Source organism: Leucopleurus acutus (assembly GCF_964270905.1).
Source record: "Leucopleurus acutus genome assembly, chromosome: 5".
Classification (NCBI taxonomy): Eukaryota; Metazoa; Chordata; class Mammalia; order Artiodactyla; family Delphinidae; genus Leucopleurus; species Leucopleurus acutus.
The window spans coordinates 6,891,270-6,910,529 of NC_139147.1; the positions used below are offsets into that span (position 1 = coordinate 6,891,270).

A 19,260-nucleotide genomic window follows, 5' to 3' on the forward strand; every position below is an offset into this window, starting at 1 on the left:
GGGGGAGGCAGCAGGAAGTGATGTTCTGGCCTGTCATTTGCCACCAGAGCTGCCAGAATCTGTGGGCCTCACACAGCTGACTTGGGAGCAGGGGATCCCTTTGGTACTGTGTTTCCTCTTGATTCCAGAGGTAGGGCTCCCTGAGGCTGCCCGTTAGAGTGGTGGGGGCAGAGGAGCCTCAGGGAGGTATTTACTGTCTGTGCAAAACCTTTTAACAGCGGTCATGGCCATTTACAGACTCTGAATGAAAAACACATATTCTGAATTCCCACAGTTTCTCTGTATGATGACGAACAGAAGCCCCCACTGTATGGGGAGCAAAGGATGGCTGTAACATTTTGTGAGGTGTGGCTTTTGGTGTACACGTGGTGTGCACGATACATGCATGCAAGTCACATTGAGCTTTGAAAATATTGGGCTGGCCAGAAAGTTCGTTGTGTTGGTGAATCCATTGTTCAATAGAATTCTTGGTGAAAATGAAAAATGTCTTTTATTTTTACTTAAAACCGAACGAACATTTTGGCCAACCCAATAATAAAACTCACTCTATAGCACAGGGAACTCTGTTCAGTGTTATGTGGTAGCCTGAATGGGAGGGGATACATGTATATATATGGTTGAGTCCCTTTGCTGTGCACCTGAAACTATCACAACATTGTTAATCGGCTGTACTCCAATATAAAATAAAAAGTTAAAAAAAAAAGAAAATAATAAAACTCAAAAGATAGAAAGTATTTTTTTTGCACAGCCCATACGAGGTAGAAAATATTAGTATATCTTAGGAAAGAAGACAATCCCTGGGCTTTTAGCCAAGACATCTAGAGAGGCTCCCATTTCACTCGCAGTACCGCCCAGGTCCTGCCAACGACCCCCAGCCGCAACTGGCTTACCTCCTTGTCCACTGCTAGCGCTTCCTGTCCCTCCTCTCCTGTGACAATACTTCCTCCTTGGCTGTTCCTGAGCCCTGTGTCCCACCCTCAAACCACCTCTGGCCTTGTTCTGTTATCGCTGGGCCTCCTTCAAGTTTGCTTAGGGCTCGCCTCCTCCAAGAAGACCTCCCTGACCACTCTAATTAAAAGAAGTAGTCTGCCCTCTCCTCCTCCCCCTTCTCACGCAGCCCTGCCTATTCTTTCTTTGGGGAAACTTAGACCACCCTCTCACCCAGTTCTCCACACTTAAATGTGCCTGCCATTCCCCTTGTGAATCTTGTTGAATAGGGTTTTGATTCAGTAGCTCTGGGGTGGGGCCTGGTGAAGCTCTGCTTCTCTGTCAAAGTCCCAGGTGATGCTGATGCTGCTGGTCCACGGATCAGACTTTGAAAAGCAAGGTTCACGGTTCTTTACACCTTGTTTAAATTTTTAAAGTGTCCCTCTGCTTGCAAATAGTGATCAGTGCAAGTCTACCAGACTGGAAGACAGGACGGCAAATCATCTTTTGTACTAAGTAAGTTGCCCTTTTAAGTAGATGTGCCCCCGCCCCATAAGGCTCATTATGCAAATTAGATGGGTGGATGACAGGAAACTCCACCCCCTCGTCTGCACAGACCCCTCACCTGTCCAGCAGCTCTCTTTGTGCCTGAACATGTATATGACACTGCACACAGTTCTGAGCCCTGGAAACTTCCTCTTTCTCCTGGAAAAGGTGGGTAGACATGGACATTCATGGTTCTGCTTCCTCCCTGGGGATTCAGCGTAATAAGTAAAGAGGTCCAAGTAAAGAGACAATCTGAAAACCGAAGTTTAGACCCTGGGGTAGACATCATGAAGATTTTCAGGCCGCCAAGCTTTTCTGCAGGTTAGAGTGGTTTTGGTAGGAACGGATCTACAGATTTTTAAAGAGACCAATTTACAGAGGGGCTCAGGAGAGCCTCATTGCGTATGATATATGTATACGTAGTTTGAAATTGTTGGACGAGTTTACAGTGCATAATTCAAACGTATTAGGTTTTGAGATCAACACTCCCAGAATTGTAAAAATCAGGTCTCACTGGTAACCAGCTGGTTGGTGCATGAAAAGTGTTCTGATGACGGGGTCCTCTCTCGTGCCCTGAACTACATGATAGGCAGAGATTGAGCTCAGCGCAGAGCGGGAACAAAGGTCATGATACCCTAGCTCCTGGGTCCCCTTCCTGTGCAGCCACCAGCACGGATTTATGTGCTAGAAAATCTGGTGCAAAGCACAGGCTTAGCCTCCCAGCCCCAGGGACAGAGGCGTCATCATTCGTGGAGCCGAAGTGAGGGTTGGCAGGGCTGGACCCTCACCGTGGGTGAGCTCTCGGCTCTTTCCACAATGGGAGTTGGTGTCTAAGGAAAAGAAAATGTTCATGTTCACGTCTACTTTATACGTTGTGTGGCCCTTGACAACAGTTACTTGGGAATGAGGATGGAAAGGAGAGGAAGGAGGTCCCTGGAGCACCTTGGGAAAAGTGAGGGCTTCTTCCGTACGCTCCCTCCCGCCACGAGACTCCCAGTCTCTGTAAGACTTTTTGTTAGTAGAACTGTATTTTATTGTGGCTGATGTGTTTTCTGAACAGACCCGGAGTTCCCGTGCAGGAGATTAGGTCCTAATGGCAGTTGAAGACATGAAATGAGCTCTCAGGGTCTTGACTACCCTCCCACCATGAGCATGGAAGAAGTTATCCAGAGGAAATTAAAACCCAGGGCAGCCTGGAAAGAGCCCATAGTTCACTCTGAACCTGAACTCATAGGAACTGTCGGCAGCTCCCCAGGTGATAGGTTTTCCCCTTAGGCACATAGCTGTGCCTAAGAGATGGAGAAGGTGGGGCCTGTGGTTTGGCCCGGCAGGAAGAGAATGTCACTAGTTAAATACAGCAGATTTCATCTTGTCGCAAGGAGGGACCTCAGGAAGGAAACATGAGGAGACCAGACCCTCATGTAACAGACGAGGAGGCCGTGGCTGCAGGGCACGAGGCACAGGGAGCAGTTGCATCTCACACCAGTGACCCTGTGTTCCTGTTGCCCCTTTTAAATTCCCACGTGCCCATCCCGACACTTGCAGAGTGCATCTGGTACTGTGCACCCACGTGGGGGGAACCGCATCACTTAATAAACTTAAGGCCTCCCTCCTTTATGGGGAATTTTGAGTTGGAAGTTTGAAGGCACGAGATAGGTACCTGATGCAAACGGGCTGAACCAGCCGCAGGCCTGGGGGCGGAGGCCAGCACATCTGCTGCTGCTATCTAATGCTTGCCAGCGTTTCCCATTGTGCCAAAGTTTTCTCATGAATAAAATTCTTGGAATTTTCTCGAAAACAGTGAATCCATGTGTCAGAGATTCATGGATGAGACACATTCCAGATGTGCAGTGCACTGTATTTTTAGCGTCTGAATGTATGTTTTGAAAAGGCCAAGCATAGAGCTGCCTGTTTTCATGGAGCTTCTGGAGGTGAGAGGTATGATGTACCATCTCTCCCTTGGGGTTTAGAGAGGGCTGTTCCAATAGAGGAAAACTGCTAATGACTTTGTCACCCTGTGGGCGTGGTGGTGCCCTTCTGAGCGTCCTCTGTGCCTCTTGGAACCTGAATCACTTGCAGCCCAACCTGGGTTGGGCTGAGTGAGCTGCAGAAATTAGAAGAGTAAAAGAGTTCCGTGAGCCTCTTAGCAAGACTGCCGTAGAATCACTTCCTTGTCCAAGTTTGTTAAAAATCTCATGAGGTTTTAGGGAAAGTTAAGATGAAAAGCATCGTGGATCCCACATCCTGGAAGAGAAGACTTTTTTGGGGAGTTTGAGGAACATCAGCTGTGTGCCGTGTGCAATTTTAGGGAAATGAATGGGAATTGTGTTATGAGAACGTGGTATATTCATACATTCACCTATTCATCCATTCATCCACTCATTTTGTAGAGAACAACAACATGCCAGGGTACGTACCAGCTGTTGAGGCCACAGTTTTCAACAGGTAATCCAGATCCCTTCCCACACAAAACTTACATTGAATTGACATCCAACAAACTAATGTAGAATTACAACCAAAAACCCATGTACAAACTGGACCGGGCACCATAAAGGCTAAATCACATTGGACTAAATGCTCTCGACAATAAAAGCAAAGATGCCAGCTCATCTTTCTCCCCATGTTAGATAAAGATACCTGACTTTTAAATTTAGTACTTAACAAAGAATGAGTGACTAATGGCATACAAGAGACGATGTACTTTTCCTGGCATGTGGCTTGTTAGAAGAATAGGATTTGAAACGGATCGTCCAAGCCACCGTCTTGAACCCCATGGAGAATCTGGGTCAGTCACATCAGCTTTCTAGGATGGGATAATAGTTGAAATGCAACATTAAGGCTTATAAGACCTTTTACATACACTAGCTCACTTGGCCCATTGGGAGCCCTGGTTGGGATTGGGGCAGCTCTTATCAACATCACCTTCATAGTTGAAGAAATTGAGACTTAAGCAAGGATAAGGCAGCAGGACTTAAACTTGAATATGCGAGTGTGCCAGGTTCATGTTATGAAGTGGATTCTGATTCAGCAGGGCTGCAGACACGCAGACTCTGCGTCTGTAACAAGCCCTCAGCAGCTCACGTGGGACTAAATTTGGAGTAGAGTGGGGTTGTGGAAGTCCCAGGGGGACCCAGTGACCCAGGGCAGCTTCCACCTCAGGTCTTTGGAGCCCCAATCCAGTGGCCACCATGCTCTACCGTGCTGTCTCCGACATTTTGGTGCATCTCCATTGTTTATCCTAAATTTGCTGATCAAAGTGAAAAGCAAATCATCTTTTCATCTCAAATGAGTTATTTCAAATGAGATACAAATAAGATGAAGGCTTTTGATGAAATTTTCTGAGTGTCACGTGATGACAGTGATTAGAAAAACACAAACAAGTATGGAAAGCCAGGAGTAGAATTTGCCCCCCACAAAACCAAGAGGGTGCAGAAGGATCTGAAGGGGGTAGTGCTGCATTCTTTGCACTCATTCCGACTTAAAACACACAAACAGGATGTTTCCACACATGTTTTTACACTTTTTTATTCATCTCTAAAGAAGGAAAGAAGCCTATGGGGGGAAAATGTGTTTCTTTGTAGGAAAACAAAGAGGCTATTAACATCACTTACACATTGTTTCTTTTGTTTTTTCAAAAATGACTTTACTGAGGCTTGATTGACGTACTAAAAAGCTGTACAGTATTTAACGTTTATAACTTAATAAGTTTGGAGATAAGTATCTACACATGAAACCATTACCACAATCAATGCCATAAACATACCCATCGTCTACGAAAGCTTCCTCCTTCCCCTCTTTATTTTATATATTTTTTGTGATAAGAACACTTAACATAAGATCTACTCTCTTAGCAAATTTGTGAGTATAAGATTCAGAATTGTTAACTATAGCAGGATGCTGTGCTGTAGAACCCAGAGACTTAACTCATCGTGCATGCCTGAAACCTTGTACCCTCTGATTGCCAGGCTAAATATTCCTATCTCACCCTCCTTTCAAATGTTTCAAAGAGCATCTGCATAGAACTGAGAAAGTAAACAGAAGGGTTGTTTTAAAATTATGTTTGTTGGGTTTCTAATTTTTTGAGGTTCATTTAAATCTAGTTCTCCTTATGTGGAACCTAACTATTCTCTCCTTGACATTTTTCTGCGATGCTCCAATCTCCGCAAGCGTTCTAGGATTTGCGCTTAGCCATTGAAAGCTTCTCTCCTTGCTTTGCTAGTGTTCATTTTCTAGTAAGTCTTATTTATATCATATGTTGCCTAACTACGCAGAGTCCCTAATTCAAGCCTACGTAGATTTCAGGTAAAACCCTGCAGGAATGTGCTCCAGGATCATATGGCTGAGGCTATAGTGCCAGGGCGATTCGCTTCCAAACTCCTGGTCACTGGCTGCACACTTCATCTCACAAGTATATTTTCCTTTGTTCTGATGTGAAAAAAGTTTTTGGACCTACAGCATTATGATGGGGCTTTCGTATAATTTCATGACTTAGTTCTGTGGTTAATAGGAGCATCAACAAAATGTGATGTTAAGAAGCTGTTTGGATGCTAGGGACACACACACACACACACACACACACACACACACACACACACAGGATCCTGCCCTGGAAATGCTCATATCTTCATAAAGGCAGCAGTTGGGGGAGAAGTATCTGAGCAAGAGAATTCCCAGGACTGGCTACGCTGCTCAGAGCCAAGGAGAAATCCGGTGAGTTCAGAGCAGGGAAATTCGTCTGAAGGTCATAAGGAGACTGGTTTCCAGATCAGTCTTTTCTTGAAGGGATTTGCTGAGGGGAGGAAAAGCACCTTCGAGTTTGAGAAAGAAACAAATGAAGGCAAAAAGGGAAGAATCCTGGTTTTCTACATCATTTAGGCACCATCTTCCCTAGGGGGTCTGCTGACCAATAAGGACTGTGTACAGGTCCTCTAAAGTGCTCAATGAGCAAAGATAGTAAGGATGGAGAGATAGATGGATATATATATATGTGTGTATTATGTGTGTATGTAAATGTCTGTATACGAATATGTGTGTATGTAAATATGTGTGTATATGAATATGCATATGTGTGTATGAATATGCATGTATGCATGTACAGATATGTATGTGTATATGTATATTTGAATATGTGTGTGACTGTGAATATGCATGTCTGTGTGAATATGCATGTGTATGAATATGTGTCTATGTTTATGCATGTGTGTATGTACATATGAATATGCATGTATGTGTGAATACGAATATATTTATGTATGTATAGACATGTATATGGAAATTGACATATGTGTATATGAGTATGTATATGTGTGTGAGCATGCATATATGTGCGTATGAATATGTATGTGTATGCATGTATATGAATATATTTGTACGTCTGTATCTCTGCACCAGTCCTGGGTTTCATTCTCTTAGCGCTGGGCTGGTACTGCAGTTGTAAACGTGTTTGATACTGAAGCGATACCACATTGGGGAAACACTCTCTTTAGATGGACTTCATTTGCCTACATACATTTTTCCTTTGAGGTTAATCCAAGATTTTTATATTTTTGAAGGACTAAAATAGCAATGTGTTAAATGAGAAAAACGTGAGCACAAAGCTAGATGCTGCATTTAATATATGATTTTAATGTTTCCTCCGCTGAAGAATTAAGGAAAGAAAATAATATCAAGACGGGGCAAAATGATTCCCACTCAGCCTGACAATGCATCTTTTAACTCACAATGTTTGGCTTTTTTTGTGTTGTAATTAAAAGATACTGGCCAGAGGAAGTTTCTCATCCCATGAGATGTTGGCAATATTCAAATGCAAAAATATACACGTTGAGAATAAAATTCTGGAAGGATTGGCCTTTTGTTGGGCACATGGAGTGGAGGTCTTTCCTAGAGACGTATTTGTGTTGCTTTTTTCTCCTCTGAATGTGATTAGGAGTAGACTTTCCAGAAGCATCTACCGCATGCACTCTGCCTTGAAGAGAAGCTATAAACAATTGCTTTTGTTTTTGTGGTACGCGGGCCTCTCCTGTTGCGGAGCACAAGCTCCGGACGCGCAGGCTCAGCGGCCATGGCTCACGGGCCCAGCCGCTCCACGGCATGTGGGATCTTCCCGGACTGGGACACGAACCCGTGTCCCCTGCATTGGCAGGCGGACTCTCAACCACTGCGCCACCAGGGAAGCCCGAGAAGCTATAAACAACTGGGCTTGAGACAGCCTAATAAATAGTTTTCCAGTATCATTAGGTCTGCAGACATCCATTTAAGGCCACCACGTGCACTGGCTCTAACATTTATAAATGGTGTTCCTACCTGCCCTATTCTTCCCTTGCAGTATTGATTGAGAAGCCAGGCATCCACCTGCAATGAACACACCCCAATACACGGCCATCAATTTGGGTCTGAATTATCTGATTAACCAATGAAAAGAACAGGTTTGTTGATTTAAACTATTAAGTAAGAAAGATTAATTAAATGTATCTGGGACCTATTGCTACATAGCTTTTAGCCTCATAAGAGAGCGTGTTGTACTTAGAAATTTCCCTCCTAGTTTCCAACAGACTTTCCACTTACTCTCCTGATCCTTTAATTCCATCGAAGTGCTGGGATTCTGGGCATTTATCCCCTCAGCCTTCTCCCACCTCTTCCCTCCACCAGCCTCTCTCTTTCTAGGTGGTTCCGTCTCTTATTTGTGCTGTCAGCTCTGCTCTTTCCACAGCTGTTTCAAGGCAGTGAAGCCCTGTGCATCTGACCTCCATCAGCCCAACCTGTTCTTTCTCTGGTCACACCCAGAGTGGCGAGTGTACAGCCTCAGGGAGTGATTCCACTCCCCGACACGAACGCTGCTGCTACCTTGTCCTCACGTTGACATTACCCTTCTTCCCAATCCTGCTTTCTCACCTGTGGGCAGGAATGACACCTGACCTTCTAAGACTATTGTCAGGACTGTATTTCATAAAATTAGGATGTCATTGATGATAAAACGAACCATTATTTTACCGGCCGTCAAAGGAGAAGAGATGCTGCCAATAACCCGTGACATGCCATCGATGGTGAGATGCATCCAGATTTCAGAGCTCGTAAAATGTGAAAAAAGGTGTATCTTAAAATCAGTGTAATAAGATTGAAAGGGATACTGCATACGAAGTGCTTACCAAGGTAACCTGGTTTATTATGTGATGGATCAGCTGCTTATGAGTCAAGAGAACGTGGCTAAAAGATGGCTTATTCATCGCAGTGTAAGCAGTTATGTGATGTTCCAGAGTCTGATCGGTTATGTGTGTGGGGGAAAGGCAGACTATTGATTTAAGATGACCTTGGCTTCCTAAAGTGTATTGTGATACCAAAGACGTCTATAAGAATTTTTTTTTCTAAAGCATGACCATAATCTTAACATGCTTGTTCCACTTAGTTTTTCCATTTGTTTTTCATAACTATTTGAGGCACCTAAGACTTGAGGAAACTGAGGGTGAATTTAGGAATCCTGTTCCCTGGACGCCTAGTTCTGGCCGTCCTCTGGATTTTGGAAAACGATGTAAGGATCATTTCCCTGGGTATGCTTCACTGGCTCCAGCTGTGAAAGAGAGCCGATCATTCCTTAAGACTTTCTTAGTTTCAACATTTTACCACGCCCAGATTTTCATGAAAATTTAAGTATGTTGGGTTCCCTGGATTGACATCTCAGTGTTTTTATGAACTGTGGGGATCAAAAGTTAAGAGCAAAATTGAGCCCAGACCCTTATTTTATAATTCTTTTGCTGGAAACATAGGAGCCTCTCAAACTATTCATCTGTTACAGAAAAAAATTCATCTGTTTTAGGCCGTCTGAAATCATTTGCTGGAAATGTCAGTATGCTTAAAAGTGCATTCGACTTTTAATTTTTTTAAAAATCTAAGCATTTTGGAACCTTTGTTGTACCCAAATCTAGTTACTTAAAAATAGAATCGTATTTTAGTCTCATGTATGAAATATAATCTAGTTGAGTTCTCTTCACTTTCTAGAACTGTCAGTCAACTGTGATGACCAAAATCTGAAGAAGTGGTCCTCACATGTCACTGGTGCATATTCAGTATTCAAATGATATAATGTATAACATTTGTATATGTATATATACAAATGTATATATGTATAGTATAATGTAATGTATAGTATACAAATGTATAAACATTGTATACTAACACGACGGTCCCTTTTGTTTGAGAGCAGTTCGCTTAGAATTTATGCATTTCTCATAAGTTCATGAAAAATGGCATTGGTAGCCTGCCACTGGGCACATCAAAATATCCCAGCTTTCCTGGGGCTACAGAAAAGAACACCCCGCACACACGCACACACCAATCTAAAGTTCATGTCTTTTTATAGTAACACAGAGGTGGGCATATTAATTAATTATGCCACATTTCTGCCAGGTTTGGACTTTTTTTTGAATTCTCTGTCATAAAGCAGCCAAAGGAGTTTGCAAGTCCCCGCGTCTGGCCGAAGGTGCTGAGGGAATAAGCCATACATGTTACCTAAGGCATCTGCCGACAGCTTTGGCAGGTAGGCAGGTAGGTAGGTGAGATGACCACAGACAAGGAGGGAAGCCAGACGGCAGGGAAGCAGGGACAGCATCCGTCGAGGCCAGGAAGAGTCACTTGCAGAGCTACAGTTGAGGGACTCATGTGTTCCTGGTTACCAGCCTGTGTGTAGCGATCCATTCTGGTTTTAATCCTACTAGGTTAGATCCTTTCCCTGCTTTGAAGTCCCAGTGCTGCTGGGGCGGGAGAATCCTATGCACCAGCCTCTGTCGTTCATACTGCAACCAAAGGGATGATGAAACCTACATGTAATATACAAAGTCAAGTGGGTGAACAAAGGCATGCTGTTGGTACATAGCATTTGTTTGCTTCTAAAGAACAGCAGTTAATTTTCGTGGTCATCTTTGAAGCAGGTCTCTGAAGACCACCCTTCAGCTTCTTTTGACTCCTCCATTGTTCAGATGTGCTAAGTTAGCACGCACGTGTGTGTGTGTGTGTGTGAGTGAGATACTCCATTTATTCATTTGTTTCCTTTTCCTGACTTGTACTTAACCCTAGGTGCTTGCCTGCCTTGGTTTAATTAGCATCACTTTGGGGCATGCGCTGTCTTTCCAGAATATGGACTGTGTTTCACCCCTTTGGAAATGAAACGTTTATCCTGAAGCGTCCTCATTTTTAGACTGCTTCTCCTCTAGCGAACAAAAGCAGCTTTTGATATTCTGAAGTATATGGCCTTTCTCATTTTTATTCAGAACTAACTTGGAGGAGAATTTTAAGATACGAAGAAAAGATGTGTGTCCCCCCTCCCCCCGCTTATCTCTAGCTTTTGTAGATTTTTTTTTTCCTAAATCGATCCCAATTAACTTTGATTTCTTTCTTTAGAAAACCATGTGGTGGAAAAATGCTTTGCCAGATGTGAGAATGGGTTCCTCCCCCTCCAAGCACACACTGAAGCCTGGTTTCAGTTCTAGTATTTTGGTCCAGTTTTTAAATCTTAGGCTACATTTATTTGGTCATTGGTTGTGTTTGTGAGAATATCCTACTTCATCTTGGGGAGATACTCATATTTTAACATTGTTACTCTTTTTGTTGTGAAAGCCATTTTCTTCTCATTTGTGATTTAAAGGTTAGCCTGCTCCTTATATCTAACCTGTTTCTGCCAATTTCTGATACACAGCACACACTTATTCATGTTTCTCTTCACCGGTGAGCCAACGCCGACATTACATAGCATGGTGTTCCCCTCCGAGGCTTGGTGGAGTCTGCAGGACCCGGCGGGAGAATGGAGGCAGCCTTCAGCCTTGTTTTTTGCTCTGAGTGCGTAAAACCATTCCATCCAGCGCTGCGATGGGAAAGGAGACCCTGTCTTGCACAATTTATTGAAGAAGCTATAATTGTGCCTTTATTAATTAGCAGCACTGCACGAAGTCCGTGGTGCCGATTTGACTTTTAAACCCGTGTCTGTGGGTTTAGATTCCTTACATCCCCTCACTCCGTTTGTGACCGGAAGAGAGCGCCACGTGACTCAGGCTCCCCCGCCGAATCTACCGTGCCCATTTCTCGGATTGTTGCCGCCGTCTGTTTGTTGATGCGTTTGCTTTTGCTGGCGGTTCGAGATGCCTTACTTTTTTTCTTTTCTTCCTTGTGCCTGATTCTGGTTCTCTGGCTGGCACAACCCATCCTTTTCTACATTTTGAGTTATTGTTTAAACCCCCAGCTTACTCTTTCCCAAACTGTCACAGGGCTGCGATTCTAAGAGATTTTAGAGATACCGTGGCGGCGGGTGGTGGCGGGGGGTGGTTATCCATGCACAGACACCTGGCCTCCACCCTGAGAGCCAGAGCATTGAGTTTGTTCCTTTTGATTCTCCCTGCTCACTGGTTCACAGCACAGTGTGCCTGGCAGTGAAGTTCGTGTACTCGGGGAGCGATGAAGAAGTTGGTCCCTGGGTAGATGGGGGATGGAGTGGGGGAGGACACACTGGATTGGGGGGTGCTTTGTGAAATTGCATGTGTTCCCTAAAGATTCGGACACTTCTGCGTAAGGGGGGCACTTCTGTCTTAGAAAGGCTGCTTCGTAGGGCTCTATTATTAACGGGGGTGGGGGGAAAATCGTTACTTATTTAAGTATCAATTCAAAGAATGAGAAAGGAGTGCTAATGTAGACAATTATCGGAAACCAAGGAATATAAGAAGGGTGTCCTAGGCTGTGGGGATAGGAGGGAACTGAAGATAAAACACTCACCAGTGTGCTCACCAAATCCCTGCTTTATCTTGGGCAGCTCACCTCAAGGTGAGGTCTCGACCTTCCTGGGTCTCCGATCTTCCCAATTGGGGGATGAGGAGTTTGGACAAGAAGGTCTCCACAGTCCCCACTGGCTCCAAAGTTTCCATTTAAAAAACATGTGTGACCCAGACAGCATTTGCTTCTCACCAGCTGCATAGCAGCACCGAGGGTGCCCAAGGACTGAAATAAACATGAACTACCACATGGATTTCTGTTTTGGTTATAGAAAGCAAAATTGGATGGTCTCGTAGTTCTTCTGTGTCGTTGCTGCACAATACGTCATTCAAGTAGCTGAAATTTCCCAGTCGAATTTGCCTTTGCTGATTTGGCTGTCGAATGTCCGCCTAGCCATAGGCTAACCACTTGTTTGACTTAAAACCACAGAAGACTGCTCCAACAATGACACATTTCTATTTCTTCTCACCCAATCATGCAAAATGAGCAAAGATAGGAATAGAAAGTAAGGGAAAAAAAAAAAAAGAGCTAGTCAGCGATCTAGGTATTTTAAACATCTTGGTATTTGGAGACCTCTGGCTAATCACAGCTTTTTTTTTTTTTTTTTTGGTTCATTTATCATCCAGATGTTCACCGTCATGGAAGCGCCACTTGAAACTATTTCAGCTAATAACTTAGAAGTGGAAAAATTCGTATCTTTGTCTCTGTGTCCTTTGGTGCCCCATTTCCCCCTCACTCTTCTAAGTAGCTCTTCTTCAAAATCTCCTGGGAATGTGGCAGTTTTGCCAGATGCTTAGGTGTTAGCCGTCACATGTCTTTTTTAATCTTCACGACCATTCTGTACCCTGTCTCCTTGAATTATAGATTGCATTTGTCAAATAATGACACATGCAATTGGATGTCTTCTAAGACCTTTGAAATTCCACTTCCTTGAGTTGAGATTAAAGTGGGTATTATCTGCACGGCTGTGGTCAAGGCTGGGATGTTTGGAGACCTGCACAAAAGTTTTTCTAGGTCAGCCAGTGCCAACTCTTAACGTCTCTAGGGGAAAGAAAGCCAGCTCCCTTTTGCTGCTGAAAGGTGGAAATGGATACCGTAAAAACTACCTAAAAAGGGGGTCCCAGTTAGAAATGACCGTACAGTTAGCAACTTTTTGAAGCATGACTGTCCCTTGGAACGTCCTGACTGTGTGTTTCTTTGGGTGTCCAGGAAGCGTTATCTGTCGTGAGCGAGGACCAGTCGTTGTTTGAGTGCGCATACGGCACGCCGCACCTGGCCAAGACGGACATGACCGCGTCCTCCTCCAGCGACTATGGACAGACATCCAAGATGAGCCCGCGTGTCCCTCAGCAGGACTGGCTGTCTCAACCCCCAGCCAGGGTCACCATCAAGATGGAATGTAACCCTAACCAGGTGAATGGCTCAAGGTAAGGAGACCGCCGGCTCTTGCTCTCCCAGACCTCTGGTTTTCCCACCCCTTGAAAAGGCAAAGTGGAAATTGATCACGCTTCCCCCGAGATGGTTTCAGAAACTCAGGGCATTGAACAGTAACACTGGGCAATGCTGAGAAAATGTGTTCTCCAGTGGTTTGCGTGGAGGACAGAGGTTGTAAAACCAGTAGTACATTTACCGAGAACTCGCTTTGAAGATGAGATGTTCAATTCCATTTCCCAGACGTGAGGGCTTTGGGGGAGGGGGCCTTGCCCACATATGGCAGAATTTGTCTCTGAGGTTTTTATTGCCTGGAAAGTAAAGCTGTCTTCTGTTTTCATGGAGGGAGAGTGTCAGCTAGTGGCCAGGCAGTGTAGCATATGTCCAGGCCATATGACATTGCTAATGGACCTACTTTCTGTGTCCTCCAGCCCCCCGCCCCCCAACCTTCTCTCCTCTGTCACCTTCTTTGGATGCTTGCTTTTTCTTCTCATCTTTACTTACACTTAAAACCAAGCACCAGTGTCACCCGTAAGTATTAACTCTCCTGAGTTTGTCACGATAATGCTGCGGTCACCTAGAATGTATTATTGAATTACCGAATGTATTATCCCTGACACTCAAAAGCATTTCTTTTTCTTTTTCTAAATTTATCTGTTTATTTATTTTTGTCTGCGTTGGGTCTTCGTTGCTGCGTGCGGGCTTTTCTCTAGTTGCAGCGAGCAGGGGCTTCTCATTGCGGTGGCTTCTCTTGCTGCGGAGCACAGGCTCTAGGCACATGGGCTTCAGTAGTTGTGGCACATGGGCTCTAGAGCACAGGCTCAGTAGTTGTGGCACACGGGCTTAGCTGCTCCATGGCATGTGGGATCTTCCCGGGCCAGGGCTTGAACCCATGTCCCCGGCATTGGCAGGTGGATTCTTAACCAGTGCGCCACCAGGGAAGCCCACAAAAGCATTTCATTGGATGTAATTTTGAAGAGTCAGGTTGATTTCAATTATGATATAATACCCCATATATATTCAGAAAGAATCATATCAAATCTCAAGACAAAGAAAGAATAATTTCATTTAAATTTGTATGATCTGCCCAGAGTCACAAGAGCAGCTCACAATGTTTAGTGCTTTACTATGTATAAAGCCCTTTTACATCTGATGGCCTATCGGTCCTCCAGGCAGCCCTGTGAGGAATGCTTATCCCCATTCGATGGATGAGGAAACTGAGACTCAGGCATTTTCTGGCTAACCCAAATCAGCACTTAAAGCAACTCAGAATTTGGATGCCAATCAAGGGTGTTTGACTCCACACCCAGTGCATTTTCCCCACTCTGTCGCAGCTATAATAGGCCCTTTTTGCTACGTATATATTTTAATGCGAAATATGTTTTTTATAAGTGTCATGTTTTATAAGTGCTGGAAACCATTGCATCAACTTCTAGTGTGGTGTCCGTGAAGGTGCCAAGCCACAGCCCTCAGAGGGAATGTCAACCATGAGGCTGGACGTGCCAAACAGGGAGATGGGAGGGGCCAGAACTTCCCTGGGCCCTGAGAAATCAGTTCACTTCTGTGCGTCGAGTTTCTTCTTGAAAGTGGGAACGCTAATTCTGATGTTGCCTATTTGCTACAGCACTGGTCCTTTAAAGGGAATTCAAGCCCAGGCAGACCCATCTTAGACCTCATCGAGGGGCTAATTCCTAGACTTCTGAAAGGACCATGGGAGAAAAGGCAATCGTAGGGTCCAGGATGCCAGAGTCCCGGCCAGTTCCTCGCTATATGTAAATATGTTACAGGTAAATCCTATCCATCTGATAGAATGGTCCCACTGACCATTCGCTGTATCTGTTTCTGAGACTTGGAGGCATGCAGGTTAATCCTGTTCTGAAGAAGGTAGCGGTGTTTATATAAAAGGGTAGTTGTGGAGCCAACCCTGTAAACATTGATGGATTCTATTTTTTGGTGGAGTCACGTGATCCCACGCCTGCCGGGGCAGTCACGGTGGGAGCATTAAGAGCAAGATGCATTTCTAAAGCGTTCTTCTTCCAAGGCTAGTTTCTACCTATGGGAAATACATCAGCCCGTGTGTGTGCGCACACGCATGCGTGTGTGTGCGTATGTGTGTGTGCGTGTGTGTGTGTGTGTGAGAGAGAGAGGGAGATTGTGTGTGCAAGGGAGAGATGATGAGAGAGATAGAGATGGAGATGGAGAGAGTGGAAGATAAATAATTAGAGAGAGAGGGAAAGAACGCTTCGGGCAGAGGGCACTGAGATGGTCTCCAGCTGGCAGCTGGCAGCTGGCAGAGTGAGCCGTGCCCTGGCCCTTATTTGTGGAGTCTGGCCTAGGGCCAGCTCCAGGAATGCCAGTCTGGATTTAGCAAGCCTCAGAAAGGAGACTGAATGAGGAGGTGAGAACAATGTTGCAGAAATGAAACTTCCTCTCCTTCTCGCTGAATTTAAATAGATGAATGGATAAATAAGCAAACAAACAAATAAACAAATAAATAAATAAATAAGAGAGAAGTGTGAATACCGGTTCCTTCAATGCCGGCCTGTGCTTCCCTTCAAGAGCTGATGTCCACCTGCCCTCCTGGCCAAGCCCTGGGGCCTCCTTCCCAGCCCGAGGTGGTCATCACAGGGATTCGGGATGGGTGGGGGGACTTGAGGTGACCCTGAGCCTGGCCTAGGGGCTTCAAGTCCCCAAGAAAGACACGGGCCCCCGGAAAGCTTCTCCCGCGTTCCTCAGCCGGCTGACCTTGGAAAGCTTCTTGGCCGTTCATCTGTCAGGCAGCTGCGAAGCTGCGGACTCAGGCGAGGGTCTCTTTCCTGGGAAAGGAAATCATTTTTGGAGAAACTGGACCATTTTCTTGCAAGGGGACAATGGAAGCGTCAGTAGCTTCCACTCTCAGGCCCTCATGGAATCCTAAGATGCTCAGAATGCTCCCCTCAGAGGATGGTTAAAGGCAGTTCCAGCTTTGGGAGCAAACTGGGATGTGTTTCGGTGGCGGCTACTGAGGGAAGTCAGCCTTGTTGTGGTCCTTGTCCTCCTCCTGGATGTCCGGTGGTGCTGGCCCAGCAGCCGCTGCCCGGGAGGTGGGCACGGCTGCCTGCATTTGCCTGGTAACTTGATGGGAAATGGCAAGCCTGGTGTGGAGCAAGGGGTGAGGGGCATGGGGAGGAGGGGCACCGGGGGGAGGAGGACGTGGGGGAGGACCACGGGGGGGAGGAGGACGGGGGGAGGAGCAGAGAGGGTGAGGGGAACGGGGGTGAGGGGCGTGGGGGGGGAGGAGCAGAGGGGGGAGGAGCGTCGGGGGAGGAGCGTGGGGGGAGGAACACGGGGGGAGGAGCAGAGGGGGAGGAGCATGGGGAAGGAGCACAGCTTGTGGAACTGAGCTATGATGCAGATGTCAGCTGGTCACCAAGTACCCTCCTTCCCCTCACCGTGGAACGTTCTGGGGAAACAGGAGGCAGACATATATTGGTCCTCTTTGTAGAAGAGTCTTTGCCCGTCTTTTCCGAGCTCCACATGCTGGATCCAGCTCAGTGGGGCTGGTCTGGTGTGTCCGTCAGGGTTCTCCAGAGAAACAAAACCAGTGGAATGCACAATGAAGAGGTTTGCTGTAAGGAACTGGCTCACACAGTTGTGGAAGCTGTCAAGTCTGAGATCTGTAGGGTGTACCAGCAGGCTGGAATCTCAAGGAGGAGTAGGTGCAACAGTCTTTTTTTGTTTTTTCAAATTTATTTTATTTTTTTGTACAGCAGGTTCTTATTAGCTATTATTTTATACATATTAGTGTATACACGTCAATCCCAGTCTCCCAATTCTTCCCACCCTCCCCCCGCCGCTCTCCCCCCTTGGTGTCCATACGTTTGTTCTGTACATCTGTGTCTCTATTTCAGATGCAACAGTCTTGAGGCAGAATTCCTTCTTCCTTAGGGGAAGCTCAGGTTTTGTTCTTTAGACCTTCAATTGATGAGATGAGGCCCACCCACCTTATCAAGGATAATCACCTTTATTTAAAATCAAGGGTTGGTAGATGTTAACCGCATCTGTGAAATACCTTCAGACCAGCACCTCGATTGGCATTGGATTAAGTCACTGAGTGCAATGGCCTGGCCAGGTGGACACAGGACACCGACCACGCCTGGTGCTTCTGGCCCCTTGGCTGGTCAGTGGTTAGTGGGGCCATTCCTTTCAGATTTGCAAATCAGCATTTCCTGGGGTAGCCAGTTCCCTGTCCCTGCAGGGGCTCAGCCTGGCTGGATGGGAAGTGTTGGGGGCTGTCGCCCATCAGGTTGATGGTCACCAGGACCGGCCTTCAGGCTCTGATCTTGTGGAATATTGCAAGTGGGCGGTGAGGCCCAGTCTGCTCTTCAGAGCATGACGGGCTGCCCGAAGGGGCGTGGAGGAAGGAAAAACTCAAAATTCATCAGCGGGCTCCCTACCCCCCGGCCTGGGTGAGCCAGAGCCTCCGAATCAGCGGCTCCTTTAACCCCGTCCTGTCTGAGCAAAGAACAGACGCCCTCCGGCGACCTACACGCACAGGCAGGGCCAAATCCAAAGCTGAGCCCCTGGGAACTGTGAGAACAAAGAAGAGAAAGGGAAATCTCTCCCAGCAGCCTCAGAAACAGCGGATTAAAGCTCCACAATCAACTTGATATACCCTGCATCTGTGGAATACCTGAATAGACAACGAATCATCCCAAATTAAGGAGCCCTGTGGATGAAAGGCTCTTGGTGCTGCAGCCAGGAGTCAGTGCTGTGCCTCTGAGGTGGGAGAGCCAACTTCAGGACACTGGTCCACAAGAGGCCTCCCAGCTGCACATAATATCAAACAGCAAAAATCTCCGAGAGATCTCCATCTCAACGCCAGCACCCAGCTTCACTCAACGACCAGCAAGCTACAGTGCTGGACATCCTATGCCAAACAACTAGCAAGACAGGAACACAACCCCATCCATTAGCAGAGAGGCTGCCCAAAATCATAATAAGTCTACAGACACCCCAAAACACACCACCAGACGTGGACCTGCCCACCAGAAAGACAAGATCCAGCCTCATCCACCAGAACACAGGCACTAGTACCCTCCACCAGGAAGCATACACAACCCACTGAACCAACCTTAGCCACTGGGGACAGACACAAAAAACAACAGGAACTACGAACCTTCAGCCTGCAAAAAAGGAGACCCCAAACACAGTAAGATAAGCAAAATGAAAAGACAGAAAAACACACAGCAGATGAAGGAGCAAGATAAAAACCCACCAGACCTAACAAATGAAGAGGAAATAGGCAGTCTACCTGAAAAAGAATTCAGAATAATGATAGTAAGGTTGATCCGAAATCTTGGAGATAGAATGGACAATAGAATGGACAAATTGCAAGAATCAGTTAACAAGGACCTAGAAGAACTAAAGATGAAACAAGCAACGATGAACAACACAATAAATGAAATTAAAAGTACTCTAGATGGGATCAATAGCAGAATAACTGAGGCAGAAGAACGGATAAGTGACCTGGAAGATAAAATAGTGGAAATAACTACTGCAGAACAGAATAAAGAAAAAAGAATGAAAAGAACTGAGGACAGTCTCAGAGACCTCTGGGACAACATT

The 19,260-nt window shown here is 45.8% G+C and overlaps 1 protein-coding gene across 4 annotated transcripts in view; it reads left to right on the top strand.

The window, feature by feature from the left end:
- The window catches only part of ERG (ETS transcription factor ERG), a 204,515-nt gene that overhangs the window by 123,403 nt on the left and 61,852 nt on the right, over nt 1–19,260 (top strand). For all 4 annotated transcript variants that reach the window (XM_082840105.1, XM_082840102.1, XM_082840104.1 and 1 more), the window contains one exon: nt 13,432–13,649. In XM_082840105.1, the coding sequence (XP_082696231.1) occupies nt 13,432–13,649 (218 nt within the window). The remainder of the gene's footprint in view (nt 1–13,431; nt 13,650–19,260) is intronic.